General features: G+C 47.8%; 1 protein-coding gene across 1 annotated transcript in view; it reads right to left on the bottom strand.

Moving 5' to 3' along the window:
• The window catches only part of ACVR2B (activin A receptor type 2B), a 108,172-nt gene extending 91,088 nt beyond the window's left edge, over positions 1-17,084 (bottom strand). The window contains exons 1-2 of the mRNA XM_050311465.1: positions 17,023-17,084; positions 16,271-16,476 (exon numbers count right to left, since the gene is read on the bottom strand). Of these exons, the coding sequence (XP_050167422.1) occupies positions 16,271-16,322 (52 nt within the window). The 5' untranslated portion in view covers positions 16,323-16,476; positions 17,023-17,084. The remainder of the gene's footprint in view (positions 1-16,270; positions 16,477-17,022) is intronic.
• Between the last annotated feature and the right edge of the window lie 4,099 nt (positions 17,085-21,183).

Genomic DNA, 21,183 nt, shown 5'->3' with positions numbered 1-21,183 from the left:
GTTCAACTCCTCTCCAGGGCCCTTGGAAGAGAAGGAGCAGGAATTAAAGCATTGCAAGCATCCACCCCCAAACAGCCACTTGGGAGACAGATAAATTAAAAGCCCTTATCAGGGACGATTTTAAGGACTAATGACTAATGGCAAAGTGTCCTTGGGACTCCAACAAGCGAGTCAGAGAATCCTCAAATGGTTTGGGTTGGAAGGGACCTTATAGGTCATCTGGTTTTAACACCCCCACCACCACCCACCCCAGGCAAGGATGTCTTCCATAGATCAGGTTGCTCCAAGTCCCTTCCAACCTGGCCTTGAGCACTTCCAGGGATGGAGATTCCACAACAACGTCTCTGGGCAATGGAGAGGATTATATCCTCAATGGGAAAAAGGGCAGGGACAGGTTTCTCGAGTTCCAGTTAGGCTCCTCCAGCTTTGAGGAGCAACAAACACTCAGGGAAGGGAAGAGTTCATTGCAAACACAGATGGATCAATAGGACCATCACAGCAGGATGACCTTCCCAGGTGGGGAGATGCTGCAGAAGGGTCCCTATCCACAGGCCTCATCACCCCTGTCCTCTCCTGGCAGGCAGGATGGCAGCTTGGTTGGCATGTGAGTGATGGTTACAGCCTTCTCCTCCACCGAACTATGAACACTGAGTTCAAGCCACCCTGCCTGGCAAACTGGAGATAAAAATCTGTAAAGATATCTAATCTATCCTGGAGCCTGGATTTCCTGCCCAGCACTGCTGACAAGCTCAGCAGCGGCGCCCATAAAAACACCCTGGCAAAATCCCTGCACGCACACACAAACAAAAAAATCTACCAGGCTCAGCTGCTTTTGTTCTGATAAATGAGGAAACATTTACTGAAGCTGGAACAGACAATTTCTTGTAAAGAGAAAGAAAGGTGGAGAGAGCACAATCAAAAAAAAAAAAAGGTTAACAAAAACCCATAAACCAAGCCCATAGACCACTTGTTACTGGACATGTTTCCCATTAAGAGAAACCTCCTGTAAACATCACGTTTGGACACTATGCAAACCAGGAAGGACACAGGGATGAAGAGGAGGTAACCAACATGAGGCAGGGCCAAGTCCAACATAGGAGGTACCTGATCCTGCAGCCTTGTGGATCTGGGAGCCAACGAACCCACCAGGCAACTGAACAAAGCTGCCTTAATCACTGGTGGTGTTCTAGCACAGGGTGGGGATGACATTTTAGAGCTGGCATAGGAATGCTCTATAAAATTTACCTTTTCTGGGAACATTTCACCAACTACAAGTTGCTCAGGGACATCAACCACTTTCTGCTCTTCATGGAAAGCCCCCAAAGGACCAGAACTCTCACATAAACCATTCTTGGAGCGGTACCTTAACCTGGCGCACTAAGAGAGCCAATGGCAACAGAGTGGTACCAGAAAAAGATAAAAACACCCTTTGTTTTAAGAAAGTGAGCAGTGACAAACACTGCCACTGTCCAGCTGGTGAGAGCCAACCTGTCCCTGCAGATACAGTGGCATCAGTTCCTGCCCTGTTCTTCCTTCCCAGGATTTCTTGCTACTAAGTGAAGAGCTGGGTTTTTGCTGTTACAGACTCACCCCTCAGGGACATTTAGAAGATGTAAAACATCACTTTTCATTTAAAGAAAAATATTTTCCAGCCTTCAAGGAATGGAAAAAGAAATACAGAAAAGCACAAAAACGTGATCAAGGTGCATTCTTGCACCTGAAACCCCAGGAAACAAATAAAACCAACCCCGTTGCATTTGCTGCTCTCTGCCTTCAATTTCCTATATTTAAAGCCAAGTCTGCAGGTTTCCCTGTGAGGGAGGGAGAGAGCAGGACAATGAACTCATCACTTCTAACACACTGGAAACAATCTGCTTCTTGGGCCTGTCTGTCCAGCATGGTGATGGAAGGGAAGGAGCAGTAGTATTTCACACTCCCAAGTCCACGCTCTACATCCATAATCAGCTCTCCAGTACCTCCACATGCTTCAGGAGAAGATCCAAGCAGATTTATAGGAGGCTGATTCTGGATTACTATCCCCAAGGAAATCTTCCTCCCAACACCCACAAGTCAGAGGTTGATTTATACCCAAGCTATAATAGACTACATTCCTTAGAGACAACTCCTTGTCTTCAACCCTGCTGCCATAGCTGCAACTGGAGGTTCAGTTTGTTTTAACAGTCTTAGAGTTTATAAATACTGAAAGCAGCACTCAATTTAGTCTGGAGACAGTTAAACTACCTTAGACCAACAGGATGCCACACAGTAAGGAACAGTAATGAGATGATAACCTAAAGCTTTCACTAAAAACTCCCAGCCCAAGAAAGCTCAGCCCTTCAGAGAAGAAATGTTCAGTTCTCTTAATTGCTCAGAGAGCAAATTTTTCCATGAACCAGTGAATCCAGGGGAGAGCTCCTGAAGAGCACATGTACCCATTAGGTAGAAAGTGGGGAAGTACCAGCCGGGGGGTTGTAAATGAGGTGGTGCTCAAACCATTTCAAATGCCACTGAGCACCTCAGCGTGCACCACGCAGTGAGGAGCTGCAAGTGGTGGCACCAGCGGGAGGTTGGGAGCCCTTGGTATGCAGATTCAGGGAAAAGCAGGGCTCCTGGAAAGAAAGTTGCTGGATAACAGAAGTTCCTGGATATAGCATTCTCCATCTTCAAGCACAGCAGAATCTCTTTTCCAGTTTTCACTTGTTTTTAAAGGCATAACATGTTATCTGAGCAGAGCCACAGCACGTGCACCAACCGACTGCAAAAGTAGGCAGTGTTTGTCACAGCCTCTGTGCTTGAGGTGAAGCTATTTATTATTAAAATAATGACAACTGTAGGTCTCTACCTCCCTGCATGGGAATGCTGAAATGATCTAGAGCTCCACTGTCTTTAGGGGTCAGGGACCACAGACTTTGACTTTCCCAAACATCACCAAGGGTCCAAGCACTGCTCCCATAGAGCAGAACTCTCTGCATCTGTGGATGCAAGTAACAGCACTTTCACGTCCCACCAGGCTGGTACTCTCAGATTATCATCTTCAAGATGCATGAAAGTGAAGCTGGCAGGGATATTGCAGAAGACAATCCTTTACAGTGATGATTCCATACTGCTGTTCCTGCCTCTGCAAGTGTTTCTAGTGCTGGTGAGTGTCTCAAGGACACAGGCACTCCCAGCACATCATCCACCCAAATATAGGTGATGGAAAACCATCCAAAACCTTGAGAAGGAAGCTCTGCTAAAGCACAAATCTAACTTTTATAGCTGTGCAAAATCAGATCTAACTGCCAGTAACTAAGGAAGATCTATTTATTTATCCAACTAGAAAAGTATCTGCTGGTAAAAGGAACAGCAATCAAACAAAGAAATGGCAAGCGTTGGCTATGTTTTACAATGCGCAGGTCAGAGCCACAAAAATACATTCCTGGGAGTGCCAACATCCCAATGAAAACAAATCCCAGAACACACAAAAAAGGATAAAAGCACAATATAAACCTTCTTCTTTCCCCCACAATTCTGCTCTGTGACCATGTGCCACAGAAACAGAAAACTGGCTTGGGTTGAAGGAGGATTTTTCCCCCAAAAAGCAATTAAAACTCCTTTGTTTGGGTCTGAAGAAAGTGAAAAGTAATGCCAACTGCTAATAAACTTTGGTTTTGTGAAGTTTTGTATATTTTTTAAATGTTTAAGAGCACAAACCAAACTGAGTGGCTGCTCTTTCCAGAATGTCTCCTGCTTCTCAACACAAGAAAATGAGGAGATTGAACTTCCCAGCTCTCATAACCACTGTCACAAACACGAACCTTCTGGGCAAAGAACACCCCAAAAAGAGGAAACCAGAAACTTTTCATCCCATCTCATTTTCAGACCCTTCTCCTTCATGGATTTCATAGAGCAGGGAAAGAAAAGGAGGCCATAGCACAAATTCGGATACAGAAGTACATTTAAGAAAGCAAAGCACCAAGATTGATTAGAGTCTTCCACTGCTTTAATAAAGAGCCTAATGATGTCCAAATTATAGCAAAGCTCAATTGTGTAACCAAGGAGCCAAGATTTCATCCTTGATAAGGACATAGATTTCTGTCTCGCAGGAGAAGCCTGCAGTTCACTAACAAAGATGACCTTTTATATTATACCCTTCAAGGCCACAATTAGCTGGAGAAATACTGTACTAACTTGGCAACATGAGTTTTTGTACACTGTGCTAATTTTTAGCAGAACCTTGCCAAGACCATTACCATCTTCTAACGAGACAAAAAAAAAAATACAAATACAAAACCCACTGCTCTCCAGACCCAAATTACTTTCCACAATTCAATGCAGTTTTAATTAAGATGATTAAATTACAGCAAAAATGATTAAGATGATATCCCGCAGCAAACCACTAAAGGTATAACACCTTAATCCAGAAGAACCTGGCAAACACATATTAATGATAAAGTATTCATGAAAAGCTAGAATTTTACACATGAACCAATTTTACATCACTCAAACAATACCTTGGGAGATATTTGTCACAAGTAAAAAAACAGTGACATCCATCAACAGAGCACAGTTTCTCCAAGACTACACAGAAAGAAATCTACACAGAAAAAAAATTGAAAAGGCTACAATTACTTTGACAATGTTTCTACAGCTCAAAGGAATTTGGGGGTTGAAATAAATGGTTTCCTTCTCCTTCCCAGGGCTCCCAAAATCAATTTTATATATAATTCTTTCTTTTTTTCCTTTTTTTTTTTTCTTTTTTTTTTTTAACAGAAGTCAGATCAGAAGTGCATGTGAAATCAGGTCACTGCAATAATCATGTACATGGTACATTTCCACTATTGCCTATTAACTATGAGGTTTAAATGAATGAGGAAAGTCTCAGATCCATATTTCACCAGTGGAAATTATTAATATAAACACAGGACAGCTCAGGTTTTAACCTTACTATCCAACTGGGCCTACTCGCCTTTGGAGAAGGGTAAATGGCATTAAATTAACAGACAGGGTTCAAAAGGCAGCTACATGGAGGCATGGATTCCATTAAGACCTGGAAAAGGATCCTGCATTGGGTGCCCTGAGCTTCAGGTAGCTGTTGTGGTGCTTCAGCTCTGGATAAATTAGAGCCTGTGATCTTGAAGAAATGGTGGCTTCAGTGTATTTTTAAAAAAAGTTGTGCCACTCTTATGAAGAGAAACTAAAAAACAGCTTATTTCCAGGTGAAATCTTCTGGAAAACCTCCACAGGAGCAGAGGGAAATGACAGAAAATGGTAAGAGAGATTTGTGAAGAGGTGGATTTAGCCCCAATTTCTCTTAAAAGTTGTGTCTGAACACATGAGAAGGTACCAAGTAATGAAGGTTTGCTCTGCTCTGGACCTCTCTGCCTCCAAGACTGACCCACACCAGGGGGTTTTGCAGAGTTAACTACATCAGAATAAAGCCCCACAATGTAGATCCATTCCCAAAATGCTGCTACACTTTCCACCTGAGACTCCTTTGGGGCCACTTGCTTGCTCACACAAGAGACCTGTTAGCTCTCAAAACAGGGAGAGGGGTGGAAATCACTAAAAATTAAAAGGAAATAAGAAAAGAAATCTGTATGTTGCATAGCATGGTCATACTAAGGAGCTATTAACAACCCCCTCAAAATCACCCAACTGCTCAGGGATTCAGGACACAAGAACCCTGAAAAGCTCACGAAGAACAAGTGCATTAGAGAAACTCAATGATTTGATTTTATTTTTTATTAATATAGCTCTGAACGCCCAGTCAACAGATGGCTTCCTCCCAGTTGTAATGGATCTGATGAGAGGTGAGCCCCAGTCCAGGTGAGAGGTTAACTTTATATTTTTCTTTAATAGACGGAGAGAAGTCTAAATGGAGAGAGATAAAATTCCAGCACAAATCCTCCACCAAGGCCGCTATGAAATAACCCTTTTGTTTAATTATTATGAGTTGGGTCGGCAAACACTAGATCCCGATGGACAGAGAGCAGCTGTTACTATAACAGAAAGACATTCATCTTCCCTGCTCGGGACCCTGAAACTCTATCAACAATGCCTGTAAAACGACCCTCGGCTCCCCCACTCCCGGCTCCGAGTTCTCGCCTGGCTTCCATACTCAGACCTATTTTTAGCCAACTTTATTTTGCCGTACCACACTTCAAAGTTTTGCACATTAGCTGTTTCAACATCATTTCCGTGCTCAAAAAGCACCGGGGACGTCAACGGGGGCGATTGCGGAGCACAGGCTGCGGGAACGGCGCGTCCCTCGCTCAGGGTTTCTTCTTTCATCAGCAATTCATTGAGAAGGAGCCTACAGACACAGTTACCCAGCCACATAGACTTGCATCTCACTTACCTAACAGGGTATAGGAGTGATCTCATTTACCTCTGAGGCTTACAGTTACCTTGGAAGGGCTTCTTTTAGCTGTTACATAATAAATAGCCGATCTGCACGGGACTGCATGGGAAAGGAAATTCTATTACCAATAAAAAAAACCCCAAGTTGCTTGTGTTTGCTTTTAGCAGCGCTAACTCTGTCCCACTAGACGACAGCAGAAGCCATGTATCTACAGAAAATTATCTACAGCAATAAAAATTAGCTGTAAAAGACTTCCACGGTTATCTAAGGTATAATATAAACGTTAAAATGCTCGCCAGGAATGGGCACATCCGGCCAAACTCCAGCTTATGTGAACAGGCCCCCGTGTCAGGACATCAGGAGACAACAGCCCTGGGGACAGTACATTCAATGGGTTGATTTTTTTTTTTTTCCCCCTTTCCTTTTTTCTTTTTGCATCCATCAAAATTCAGGCTGAATGAGCTTTGTGCCACCAAGCTGCACCCACAGGAGGAAATGGCCAGTGACAGCAACTGTGCTCTTTGAAGGCTCCATCAGGAGCTGCTTGTCTTTATCACACACATAAAGAAGCCTGGAAATTGGGACTGGAGGACCACTGTGTTGCTTCAAACACTCTAAAAGGTGATTAAAATCTACACAGGAATTTCTTACTATAACTGAGCATGCTGATCCATAGGCCCCTGCTTCATGCCTTCACTTTAAGGTGTTCCAGGAGCCTGAGGAAGGGACTAAAGTTTGTTTAAGTGAGGCAGAAAAACAACAGCAATCAGATAAAAATGTTTATTGCCATGAGTTTTGTGTTGCTGGGTTTTTTTGTTGGTTTTTTTTTTCCTACGTGTTTGGTTGATTTTTTTAGGGGGAAGGGGGTTGTTTTTGATATTTGATTTTCTTTTTAAGGGCACTTGTCTTTGAAATGTTTCAAAGGAAGCCAAGGCGCAAGGATGAGGCAGCTCAGTGGCAGGGCATACCCCATGAGAGCATCCCCAACTGAGGGTCCACACCAGAGCTGGGCACTCAACAACTCCACACCACAGGTACTGGCAGACAGAGCTGACAACCCAGTAAGGCAGCACCAAGCACCAAATGCACCATCCTGCTCTTCTCAGTCAGGCTGTGCTAAGCTTTTATGCATCCCAGGCTCCTTATGTAAACAGAAATTTCACAGCTGGAACCTGTTCCAGGTATGTGAGCACCACTGCCTATTGCCACCACCCAAACTCATTTTTTAGTGGCTGAGCAGGTGAGTGTTTTCCAGCATAACTGCAACAGGTACTTGGGAAAATGTCTTACCCCAGATGTAAGAATGTGCTTTAACAGAGACTCTCCCATAGGAAAAAAAAAAAAAGTGCCTGATAAGCTGTGGGTGCACGTGAAAGCAAAGGATTATGAGTTCAAACTGTTGTGCACCCAAGAGCTGCCCAACAGCCACCGCTGGGCTGTAACTGGATACTCCCTCCACAAAAACCCAAGGACAACTGAATTTTCTCAGCCTGCACATATACAGAGGAATTAGCATTCTTAACCCATTAATTACTCTCAGGAACTACAGTGGCAATACAAATCCCACTGCGTTTCAGTTGCCATACTGAGGAGAAAAACGTAAAGACTCGGAGAAACAAGTGACCCACGTGCCTACAGGTCGCATTGCCAAGGCCTGGTCATCCCAAAAGCCAGGACAAGGCTACCACCAGCATAACCACAAATCTGCACTTTGCTGAGCGGCTGCACCTCAAAGCAGCTGTAGTTCCCCTCTGCTGAGTACAGGGACTCCTGTAAATCCGTGTGGAAATGTACAGGTCTGAAGCAAAGCCAATGCCTACTCGCACTTGAGCGCCTACAAAGCTCGTGGGCTCTTCCAAGGCCAGTACCACCGTCTCCTCACAGCTTTCATATTGCAAAGCTCAGCTTGCTGCCTCAGAAAAAGGCCTGAACGTCAACTGTGCAAAGTTTAAATGCCCTCCTTTCCTAGAGAAAGAAAGTATCGATGGCAAACAGAGCGACTGGAGAGGGGAGTTTGCAGACAGCTCAGCCAAACTGTAGCAACAGCCACCAGCCCTCAGAAGCGATACAGAGATTGCAAAACATGAAAGCAGCACTAAAAGGGCTTAAAAAGCCTGAAATAGTCTCATTTTCTGAAATGCTTTTAAAAAGTAACTAAAAGGAGACAAGGGTTTGATTGAACACTTCTCCACTACAGACCATTGGTTGCATTCCTCCCTCCCCAGGAATTCAAAACCGTCTGCAGAGGTAAATTATGTATAAGCAAAATATTCCTAAAAGCCAAATTTTAAGAGTTACACACATTACAACAAGGCATTTTTCAATAGCTAATGTCAGAGGAAAGAAGGGTTAGCCACCTAGACTGACCATTTGATGGATCAGGCATAAATGGAGCTAACTTTATCCCTCTCATCCACTCAAAGGCTTATCATCTCACACCTTGGAGAAATAAATTAGGAAGAAGCATTACATTAGCACTACTGGCACCACACAGAAATTTTAAACTTCTGCTACCAGTTAGAAAGCAAGTTCTATAATGGGAAAAGGCTTTAACATAATAATAATAATAAAAATAAATAAAAAAGGCAGAGGCAGTCATAGCACCTAAGACACTACAATGTCAGCTACTATGGAATTTTTAAAATTACAGCCTTTGCCACTGTGGTTTGGGACTCATTCAGTAGAGGTCTTGGATTTTGGGTTGGTCAAAAAATCACCAGAGACATGCTCATTTCTTCCAGTTTTTGTTTATTTCTCTATAAAACTGACAGCAATACATTCCATTTCCAGCTTTACTGGAGGAGGATTAACTCGCCCTCTCTGCTCCCACAAGCACCTTTTTCTTCTTCCATCGTCACATGAGGGTACATATTAGACATAAAGAGCCCAGTTTGAAACCCACATCTAAATTTGCATGAGTATCCACTTTGATGAAAATTAATGTCCCTCAGACTGTAAAGCACTGCATCTTTTCATGAATATGCTTTATTCTCTTTATTTCAAGAAGAGGCGCTTCTGTACGGATTTGTAACTATGAGACTGAGACAGGAGAAAGAAAACAAAATGACACCTCTGGTTTAATAAAACTATCAGAACATTCTATTTTTCCCAGCAAATTTAATTCAAGGTGGACAAAAATAGGATAATGTGGTGGTCAGAGCACCAGTCATGGACTGAAGAGGATGGGGAGTAATGCCCTTGCCCTGCCACTGACTTGCAAGATCTCAGAGACGTCACTCCCGCCAGGGAATACCTTGTAAACTTTTATTGCAACTCATAAATTATGCACTATAGGAATAGGATGAAACATCCACAGATACAAGTTTTACTTCTAACAGCTCCTGTGTAAACATTTTCAAAGGCTCATTTCAGCTTTTTAATACACCCCTGCTTCCCAAGCCCATCAGTGAGGCAAAAAAGTGTGTTTTAGGTCCAGGCCGCTTCTTATCCTGCACCCAGCCCTGCTTGCACCCAGGTCCCTGCCCTCCTCCCAGCAGCCTCCTGCCTGCAGAGCTCCCCTAAGGTCCGAAACTGAATCTGCAGTGAAACGACACACCAGGCTGGAAATTGCAGAATTATTAATGAGAACCAGGTCACTCGCATCTTCCTCCAGCCAGGCACAAACAGGCTGCTCCTTCCTCTGTGTTTCTTTATACACACCTGTGTGCACGGGCCAGTCCCTGTTTGCGAGCACCCCAGCCCAAGAGAAAAGGATCTTCCCAAGAACAAAAACCCACCAACCCCCTCCAGCACAGTCACCAAAAGAAAAGAAATTAAAAACCACATAAGGTGGACAGAGCGTTCTACCAGATTAAAGCCTCTTCCTCACGTGGATTATTTTATTAGTATAGGTACAAAATATTGGTGTGACCTTGGGTGAGCCACTTCATGATTATGCAGCAGCGAGCTCTTGCAGACAGGATCATTTTCTCACAGTTGGTCCCTGTGCTGTGTTTTTGGGGCAGGGACCTTCTCTCAGCACAAACAGCACTTTGCAAAAGAAGGAGCCATATTTTTCCGAGGCACCTAGACACCAGTAACAGATTTTTTTCTTAAGTAGCATGATGGACCAATGCCACATGCAATAACCTAATCAGAGTGAGCCTCAAATACTGGCAAAATAAGAGGCACTTGTGTGCTAGGGAGAAGCATACTATTATTATTTTACAGTGTACACTGACAATTGCTGCTCTTAACTTTACATTTGAACTGAAGCTATACTGTAGTAAAGGAGGAAGATGACAGAGAGAAAAGAACATGAAATTGGTGAAAAAGACCAACAGTTATATTCAAATCTAAGCATAAAATGTGCTGGGTCTGCAGAACGCAGGCGGAGTGTTTCATCTTTAATTTACTTGTCTGCCCCTCTGACTACATGTGGCTCCAAGAAAACTTACAAGGGAGACTGGGGGGAGGAATGATGTATATTTTTCCAATATACCTTAAAGGAACAAATGACTAATGAGATACAAAATTATTTCAGAATGAAGTAATAATGAAGAGAAGAGATTAGACATTAGTTGATCCTCAATGGTTAATGGAGGGGAAAGGCAGGGGGAAGAGTAGAGCTTATACTGGTGAGCACTGCGGCCACAAACACCTCTCTTAAACACATCCAATTTCACTGATGTGAAAATCTCCACATGAAGGAACAGGCGAAAAAGAGCTTAAGTGGGAACAGGGTGCAGAATGCCAAGTGCTACACTGAATAATTCAGATCCAGGCAGCGCTATTGGCCAGGCAGGAAAATCACACTCCCCTGCTAGTTTTAAAATCAAAGGCCAAGGAGGGATAAAAGAGAAAGACAACACCTCTTTAAAGCAGAGATTACACTCTGCAGTTCCCATTTCCCAACTTCCCACAACGTTTTGTTACAGGGAGAGCGCTGGAGCCCGGGTGCTGCAGTACTGCCAAGGCACAGCACCTCGCTGCCTGCATCCCTGCCCACAGCTGCCTGAGGAACCTGGGAAAAGCTGTCACATGCCTTTTTTTGACACCTCTCCTCCAGTCCAGCAGCAAGAGAAAGCCAACTCTACAGCAGGTACTGACCAACCCAAGTTGCCTTTGCAAGACTTTCTCAGCACATAAGCAGCCCTCCAGTTGCCAAAGCTGAGGGTAAGAGCCCACGAGGGCTTTCACTTGGGTCTAGGTCACCACTGAACTCTAACAGTTTCTCTCCCCTACTTTCACCCTTCCCAAAGAACAGGAACACTTTTCCAGCGCTAGCTGACAGGGCTGGAGACACAGATTTCCAGGAAATGGATAGGAGGCCCCTTAAGGAGGGACCATGCCCGGCACTGGGTGTGGTACTCCCCAGAGAAAGAGCATCCAGGGTCTTACCTTGCCTTGGCCATGCACAACCAGAAGCAGGGGGTTATCAAGTTACTTTCACAGCTTTTAGACTACTGTTCTGGGTGTGTTTGGTAGAAAGTTGTTACATTTTATGGGGCTTCAAAGATACATTTAAGTCTGGCTATTCTACTGCAGCTCCACCAAGTCAGCTACTCTTAACACCGAATTTTAGAAATGCTTCTAAAAGCAGGTTCCTGAAACATGACACCCAAAGCACCTTACACTGCAAGGCCCCAAACATCAAGTAACTTTTACTCCTACTTATTTAATTTTAAAGTTGTCCCAGCTTTCTAGGAACAGGCATCATGTGGGCAGAGCACACAAGCACACCTTTGACAGGTGCCCAACCTCAAACCCTCTCTTGTCACCCACCTCTTTTGCTCTTGATAAATACACATCCCTTGGTTCCTTTTACACCTGCAACACTTCTGCAGAGTAACCCCACCCCAGGGGACAGGAATGATGCAAACCACAGCAGTGGGGTTCCTGAGCTGGCCCCATCATCCCATTACACAAGTTCCAAAAGATGTGCCTCTTGGAACTTCTCTTCTGTCTCAACCTGTGCACTTGTCCTTGCTTCCCAGAACTGCAAAAAGCCAGGAAACCCTTCTGGGGTGATCTGCAAAGCAAGGAGTGCGTGCATGGGGATGGGGGAAAATGGCGGGAGAAACAAAACAGAACAAACAAACAAAAAACAAACAAAACAAAACCACACAACAACAACAAAAAAAAAAGGGGGGGGAGGGAGGAAGGAAGAAAGAGTGAGGCTGGCCCATCTCTTTCTTCTCTACCATCTATTCAGTGTCGGCAGGGGAGGTCCACAACTGTTGCGTCATGTAAAGCACAAAAAAACCTGACAAGCGTGTTTTAGCTGATGGAGAGCAGAGTGGACAGCAGGCTGGTGACAGCTCGAATGCGGGCAGTGCGAGCTCTCCGCTTTAATTGGCTGCTTCTGCCTATCGCATCGAGCGAGCAGGAGCCTCGCAGCCTGCATGGGCTGCTCAAAGGCACAAGAAATGGCAGAAATTTCAGTGTGTAAATACTTAAGTCCCCAGGCTCAGGTTAGACCCTCACAGTGGTGCAGGGATACAGAATTTTTAACCCTGCCTGATCCAGAAAAACAAAACAAAAAACAAAACAAAGGGAAGGTGCAGAAGATGCTTCGAAACGGAAAGCGGGGAAAAGAGGGGAGTTAAACCACAGGCTGTGCAGGACCTGGAGAGGTGTTTATAAATAATGCCACTAAAAATAATGCACTGCTCACTGGCATCTCAAACACAGAATTTTCTTCTCCACAGAACTCTGACAATGGTTATCACAGTGGTATAATTATCTACATTTGATGGCCAATTAAAAAAAATATATATCCCAAACACCTGTTCAAGAGTTTTGTGTTTTTAAAGGCCATTGCCATTAACCTTGGGCCACGCACTTCATTGTGTTTAATTAGCAGGCTAATGAAGCCAGTTTTATTCCCTTTCTCAAGAACAAGAGGATAAATAGAAGACAGTGAAAGAGGAGATCAGATCCATTTGCAGCACAATTCACTGCTACATGGCATTACTTAAACTTGCACCAAAATAAAAGTAATGTAATGGCTCGGAAAACATGTTAGCAATGCATTCTGCAAGACAACTCCTTTTACACCTTCTGTATTTTCCCAAGCTCATCGATTAAAACATGATTTTCTGAACATTTGGGCTGCAGAAAATTTGCAAACAAAAGGCTAAAAATGAACATAATGTTTTCCTCAGTACTCAAAAAAAAAAAAAAAAAAAAAAGCATAACAGATTATTTTTTTTTTTTTAAGAACAGCAGCCCGTGCTTGCTTTGTTACAGCCAGCCAAGGTAGCGATGAGAAGCATCAACAATGGAGGTCAAGCGATTTTCGAAAAGCCCACCACTTTCACACAGCCCTAACATGTACACACACAAAAGACATACTTCAAGCAAAGCCCAGTGCTCTGAATCCCAGCAGCACATTCCAACTTTGGGTATCTGAGCTTGTTTTCTTCTTTCTTTTTTTTTTTTTTTTTTTTTTTCTAAATAGCTTTAGTTAAAACTGGACAATGAAGATCACGTTTATAAATACTCATAAATATCACAAGAAAGACAGAAAGGCTTTAAAAGAGAGAGAGAGAGAGATTTACAGAATTGCTAATGCACTGATTTAATGATTCAAGAGGACCTTTCCAAATAAACAGAATTATATTTATTTTCTGGGGTTTCTTTATTGTATTTTCAGGGGGAGAAAAAGTCAGCATAGGTATGCCCTGTCAGATTATCCTTTTCATAACATGATACATTTAAGAAGCTTTCAGGGTTCATTTTTCTTAAAGCAATTGCTTTTTTTCCTCCAACTTAGATTTCAACCACTATATGCACAGAGCCATAGGATCAAGTTAAAAACCAAACCCAAGCCAAACAAAAACCCAACGCCATATCCAAAACAAAACCAAAAAATCCGGAAGCCATCTCCTCTTATTGAATCACTCCAGATAAAAGGATTCCAAGATATATGGAAAGAAAATACAATGACCATAAATCTCCTTTATGCACATAATAGAATTTTCCAGCCAGGAGAGCTATTGTGATGAGAGCAACGCTGAGCACCAGGAATGTTGCTGGTACACACACACCCCCTCGCCTGCTCCTTCCAAAATACCTGCTCTCCTCGGCACTGCTATGTAAATACGAACCCGCACAACCCCCTTACCAACACATGGAAACAAAGCTGCGTACAAGTGTCCCAGCGATCAGATAAAAAACCCAGAGCAGGCTTTGCTCACCAACACATTACTTATTTTAATTTTTTTCTTTAATTTTGATTGTCCGCTCCCTTTTTATTGCCACTCACACACACACACACTTTCGGTGTGACTTAAAAAAAAAAAATTAAATAAATAATGAAGCTCTGGCACTGTCGGTAATGGCAGAGGCAGGCGGTGGCAGCGCATATTTAATGGGCACTCGGAACAAAGGAAGCCCCGGCTGCAGGAGCGCCCCGGGGCCGGCTCCGCGCCCGCTCCCCGCGCTCCGCACCCCGGCCCCGCCGGGCAGCGCCTTCCCCAGGGCGGGGGACACGGACACGCACACGCGGGGAAACCCAACCCCAACCCCCACCCCACCCGCTTTGCGATACAAGGAAGCCGCGATGGCAAAAAGCCGCCGGGAACTCCCCGCTGCCCATCGCGGAGCGGAGCACGGCTGCAGCATCGCTACCTCCCGCACCCTGCCCCCGGGAACCCCCGGACGCAAACAGCCCCCCTCCCTCGTCCCCGTCACCCTCCCGTGCCCCTCCAGCCCCGGGCTGGGAGATGGAGGGAACGTAACAAGTCACTGCCCAGCGCCGGGGCGGGGGGCTGCGAGCTCAGCCCCGGGGGGGTCGTGGTGACCAGGCAAAGGAGGGGGCAAAACTGCTGCCGCCCCTGTTTCCCCTGAGGGATATGCAGCGATAATAAAAAGGAATAGAAAAAAATAATAATAACAGAATCAAAAATAAAAACAACGAGGGCAAGAGGGGAGCGCGGGGATTTCCAGCGTGCCCGCGTTTTTAGTGCTGGGGGAGCACAGGGGCTCTGACCCCTTCCCCTCCCTCCCTCCCTCCTCCCCCGAGGGCTGCGGGATGGAGAACCCCGTGGAGACCCCTCCCCGCCTCCCGAAGCGCTGCCCCGGGTGCCCCCTCCTGCTCCGCCGGCCGTGCCCGGGCTTTGGGCGAACTTCCACCCGCGTCCCTCGGCACAACGCGCACCCCGCAGGTTGGAGGTGAAGTTTGGGGACCAGCCCAGGTCCGTAACATAAACGGGATGAAGAACATACAAAACAAACACCCTCCTCCGCCTCAGAAGCCTCCTCCCGAGGGATGCTCCCCCAGGCACCTCCTGCCCCGCACATCCCCTTTTTCCCAACTTTCTCCCAGCTCCCCGCGGCGCCAGCCAGCCTCAAAAGACTCGTTCCGTGCTAACCCCTACGGGACCGCGGCGTCCCGTGGGGCTGATGGGGAACCGGGGGGGTGCCCTCGGGGCGGAGGGGGGACCACCACACTCCCCTCGGGTTACACAACTGCAGCCCGGCAGGAGCGGGGCGCACACATGGCCACTACCTGAGAGACCCCGCACCATTCCGGAGCGATCCCCAGGTCTCCTCCCGCTGCTCCCAACTTCTACATCTACGTAACCTCCTCGGCTTCTCCCCCCCCCCGCCCCCTCACGCCCCTGCCCAGAAGTAAATGATCATTTTTACAAAGTTTCCTCGAGATCGTGCCGTGTTTACATGGCCATGAATTCCCACAGGCTGCCTGGAGGGAACAAAAAGCAGCACGGGAAGGCTCGTCCTGCGAGCAGGGAGAAAACGGAGAGGGAGGGCGAGGCGATGGAAAGCAAAATAGAAATAAAAATAATAATAATAACAATAAAGGAAATTAAGCCGATGGCAGCGGTGGGGGGATTCCCCACCTCGAGTGCTCTGCTCTGCTGTAGAGGGTGGCTGCAAATAACCGCACGGCCCATTCAATTCTGCATTTGGAGACGCGACCGAGAGCCCGAGCGGGAGGTAAACACGCCGAAAGGCTCTTACCTGCACAGAAAGTTCCCCAGAGCACGGCGAAAGTCAGCCACGAAGCAAACATAGTCCTTTACTTTTTTTTTTCTTCCTCGCGTGCACCTCTATCCCCAAGGGAAACAAAAATAAAAATAAAAAGATCGAGCGCGTGAAAAGAGGGGGGAGAAGCGCGACTCTGCCCTCCCTCTCGCTCTCAAAAAAAAAAAAAGAAAAAAAAAATCCTGGGGGTAGGGAAAGAAAAAAAAAAAAAAAAAAAGAGAGAAAATCGGATTTAATTCCTTCGCAGTCGCAAAATGTATCCAGTGGAGACGAACAGCCAGGGGACGGTTCGACCTGCTCCTGCCCGGCCCCACCGTTCGCTCCCAGCTTTCCAAGAGTTTCTTTCCCTGGGCTTTTGTGCTGGGAGCGCGGCGTGCACCACACACCGACTCCCCCTCCTCCTCCTCCTCCTCCTCCTCTTCCCCTTCCCCCTCCTCCTCCTCCTCCTCCTCCTCCCAACCCAGCCCCTCCGGCTCCCCCAGCAGCGAGGGGCGAGCGCACACACGCACACGCCCCCTCCCACCCCCGAACCCAACCCCCCACGCCGCGGGTTCCCGCGCAATGCACGCGCAGGATTTGGTCTCCCCCCCATCCCTTTTTCCCGCACACACCCGCGCATTCCACACTCCCGATTTTCACCCCCCGCATCCCCCGCGCAACCCACGCGCGCTCCCCGCGCCGGCAGCGAGCGGGGAACCGGGACCGGGACCGTGCGCGGTGGTACCGACCCCGCATCCCGGGCGGCTGCGGAGCGGCAGGCAAGGGCCGGCGGAGGGGCTGCGGGGCGGCGGTGCGGGGCTGGAGGAGGAGGAGGAGGAGGAGGAGAAGGAGGAGGAGGAGGCGGGGGGCCGCGGCATCGCGGGCTGCGCGGGGCGCGGGGCGGCGGGAGCGGGGCGCGGCGGGAGGTGCCATGTGCGGGATGGGCAGGCGGGAAAAAACAAAACAAAACAAAAAAATATAAGGGGTGGGGGAGAGGGGAGGGCGGGAAAGGGAGGTTTTGTTGCGGTTTGGATTTTTTGTTGTTGTTTTGTTTTTGTTTTTTTTTCTTTTAATAATTAAAAAAAAGAAACGTGGAGAGGGGAAAAAAAAAAAAAAAGCTGAACGGCGTCCAAAATGGCTTCTAAAAAAAGGGAGAAGCCAGCGCGGAGCCAGCGGGGAAACCCGGATGTTGGATACAAAGGGGGATGGAAGGGGCGGGGCGGCGCGGGGGCTCCGCGGGCGCTGAGTGGGGAGCGGCGCTGCCCGTCACGGCCGCGCCTCGCGGGGAGGCCCCGGGGGCTCGGGGACGGAGCGCGGCGGAGGGGGTGTGGATAGGGCCAGGGTTAGGGGCCGGGGTCTGCAGGGGGGGAGGGTTAAGGGCAGGGGTTGTCGGAGGGTGCGTGTGAAATAGGGGCAGGGGGCGACAGAAGGGGTTTAGGGAATAGAGGAAGTGTGAATAGGACGGTGGAGGGAGCTGGAAGGAGAGGTTTAGGGGCTGGGGGTGGCGGGCGGGGAGGTTTAGGAGCAGGGGTTGGCGGAGAGTGTGTTGGATAGGGGCAGGGGACTGCAGGGGAGGGGTTCAGGGGCAGGGGATGGCTGGAGGGGTCCAGGGTCGGGGTGGGGGAAGCGCAAATAGTAGGGACGGGGAATGGTGGAGGGTGCTCAGGGAAGAGGTTTTGGGGCGAGGAGTGGGAGGGTGCATAGGGTCAGAGGGTGGATGGAGGGGTAGGTAGGTTTAGGGGCGGCAGTCCTGCACGGGAGATATTTTGGGGAAGGGGGGAGGTTTAGGGTCGGGGTGGTGCATAGCCGCAGTGGGTGGCTGTGGCAGCGGGGGGTTCCGGAGCAGGGCATGGTGAAGGGATTCAGGGTCGAGGGGTGGGGGAAGTGCGAATAGTAAGGGCAGGGGACGGTGGAGGGGGCTAAGGGGAGAGGTTTAGGGGCGGGAGGTGGGAGGTTGGATGGGGTGACAGGGTGTGTGTGGTTAGGGTTGGGGGCTGCAGGGTGGAGGTTTAGGGTCAGGGGATGGAAGAAGTGTGAATAAGGGCGGGGACGGTGGAGGAGGATGGAAGGAGAGGTTTAGGGGCTGGGAGTGGTGGGCAGGGAGGTTTGGGAGCAGGGGATGAGGGAGGATGCATGTGGGTAGGGACAGGGGTCCTGCAGAGGGGAGGATTTGGGGGATGGGGAGGTTTAGGGATGCTGGGAGGTTTAGGGATGTAGGGTGGGTAGGGCCAGTGGGTGGCTGCAGGACACGGATTTAGGGGCAGGGAATGGCCAAGGGGGTTTAGGGGACAGGGGTGGGGGAAATGTGAATAGGGCAGGTGATGGTGGAGAAGGCTGGTGGGAGAGGTTTAGGGGCGGGGGTAGAGGAGTGGATGGGGGCAGGAAGTGTCTGGAGGGGGAAGGTTTAGGAGCAGGAGAGGACTGAAGGGGTTTATGGGCAAGGGCTGAGGAAGTGCAAATAGGGGCAGAGTATGGTGGAGGAGGCTGAGGGGGAGAGGTTTAGGGGCAGAGGTTGGGGGCATGGGGCAGGGGGTGGCTGGAGGGGGAGGTTTAGGACCAGGGGTTGACAGAGGGTGTGTATGAATAGGGGCAGGTTTAGAGGCAAGGGGTAGCGAGGCGAGAGGCTTAGGGGCAGGGGTTGGAGGGGGCTGTGGGAGGAGGTTTAGGGTCAGGTGGTGAGGGAGTGGGTAGGGGTAGGAGTGGCAGAAGCTGTGTGTGGGTAGGGATGGGTTTAGAGACAGGAGGCTGTTGGGGGGGATGCTTAGGGGCAGGGGGTGGGAGGAGTGCAAACAGGGGCAGGGGATGGCCTAGGGGGCTGAGGGGAGAAGTTTAGGGGCCGGGGATCATGGAAGGTGTGTGTGGATAGAGGTGGTTTTAGGGACAGGTGTTGGCAGGGGCATTAAGGGCAGGGCATGGGGGGAATGCGAAATAGGGGTAGGGGGTGGCTGAGGGGTGGTTGGTGGCTGAGGAGGGACTGGGACAGGGGATGGAGGATGGGGGAGCACAGGGCAAAGCCGCCTCAACCTCTTGGGTAAATCCCCTTGCCTTCCCAGCAGAGAGACCAGCGTGGACCCCCCCTGGGGACAGGAATAAACTGTGTCCTTGTGGAAGAAACAATCCTCTTCCCAGCAGTGGGAATGTCCTGGGGCTCCCTTCACCCACAACGGCCCCTTGACCCCGAGACCTGGTAGGAGCAATGGCTCCAGGACAGTGTCCAGGGTCACCAGGACTGAAGGGGCACCACCACAGAATCCATTTTTAGGGTGTTTCAGTGTTAAAAAGGTTTTCTCCAGTGCCAGGACTACAGGAGTTGCATTCCCACCACAATTTATTTTAGTTATAACTAAATAATACGCCATTAGGGAGCACCAAAGGAATCTCAAGGGGAAGGAAGAGGAAAGATGCTGAAGCTGGGTCATTCCCAAGGCTTTGGGTCTGCGAGGTCCACTGACTCACTGGAGAAAGGGCTGTGGCATGGATGGATGCTGTGCACGGGCAGAGCTCCTGCACGTGGCAATGAACTGCAGGTCAGCTCCCTCGAATTTGTCCGATGGGGAGTAAGGCTGAAAATATTTCTAAACTCATTTTCTTTTTCCTCTGGAGGGAGATAAGAGTAAACATGAATCATTCTTCAAAAAGTTTGAGAAGCGCGTTGTTCCAAGAAGAAATATGTAATTTTTCTTTTTACAGTAACAAGTTCTCAGGAAACTTCAGGAGGTTTTTACAAAGGCTTGTAACCACTTTGAAGCTGGAGACTTTTTATATACGTATAGCACTTGTGTAACAAGGTCTTAACTGTGAATGGGATTCCTGGATACAGTTGCAATAAAGTGATTAATAGTATCATTCATGGTATCATACCTCATTCATAGGTTTCCTGTAAGTTAAGAGGAATACATTGGCAGGAATACAGTGGTTGTGACTTTAAACACGATACTCTTGGGGGGAAAGTTACAGCAAACACGTGCACTGAAGGGCAGTGCAACTGGTAAAGCTACGAAAAGGGCTCTAGAAAATAATTTTTAGATCAAAAAGCAGGAAAGAAAAAAAAAAAAGCACACAAAGAGGTAGTTCTAGACAGGTCTGTGGCACAGAGAAAGCAAGGTGGGTATTGCCACACAGCCTGTGAAATCAAGGACAGAAAAGGACCAAAGACAAACCAAGGACCCCTGTCAAAGGGGTGGGTCAGGAGTGATCACTGTTTATTCAGAAACAAACACTAACAAGTAGGGTTTGTTTTTTTGTTTGTTTGGGGTTTTTTCAGTCTGGAGACAGCAAGGCCTGATTTTGTCACCAAAATGTTTGTCACTTGCTGCTTGTGACACATAATGCCTGAGAAGGCCACGCAGGATGCAAAAGGGAATGCAGAACAGTCATCAAAGGAGAAGTAAATGTCCTGGCCATGAGCTGCAGCAGCTCAGGATCCATTTGGAGCCTCAACAGAAGTGACAAATAATGGGTCAATATTTGCTATAAAGGTTTTTTCATTTGAAAGCAAATAGCGGGTCAATATTTCTGCTTATTTCATTTGAGGAATAATTTGTTAAACAGCTACCAAGTGATTGAAGTATGGAGAAAGGCGTGGGGTGATAAAATATGACCCACTGTTTCACTGTACCAGGATCCCCGTGATCAGCTAAAACAAGACATTTAACTCGATCCAAGAAAACACCAGCCCTCGGGAGCAGGCAGGGTGACCAACACAGCGGTCGCTTGGGCCGCCTCCCTTCCCAGGCTCAAACACTCCCCGGCCGGCGCTGCTCCTATTTTTAAACCTCTGTGCTATGAAAAGCCCCGTTTCACAGCACCTGAATTGGTGCCTCACAGGCAGGGACTCGGGAGCACGTTTATCACGCAGCTGTCATCGCTTTTGAGGAAACAGGCCCAGGGCACTTCGGATGTTGTCCTAG

This window comes from Myiozetetes cayanensis, unplaced genomic scaffold (genome assembly GCF_022539395.1).
Source record: "Myiozetetes cayanensis isolate MyiCay16 unplaced genomic scaffold, myiCay2020 scf1, whole genome shotgun sequence".
Lineage (NCBI taxonomy): Eukaryota > Metazoa > Chordata > Aves > Passeriformes > Tyrannidae > Myiozetetes > Myiozetetes cayanensis.
Note: the sequence above shows the minus strand (reverse complement) of the source record. Positions and strands in the feature narration are given on the sequence as shown.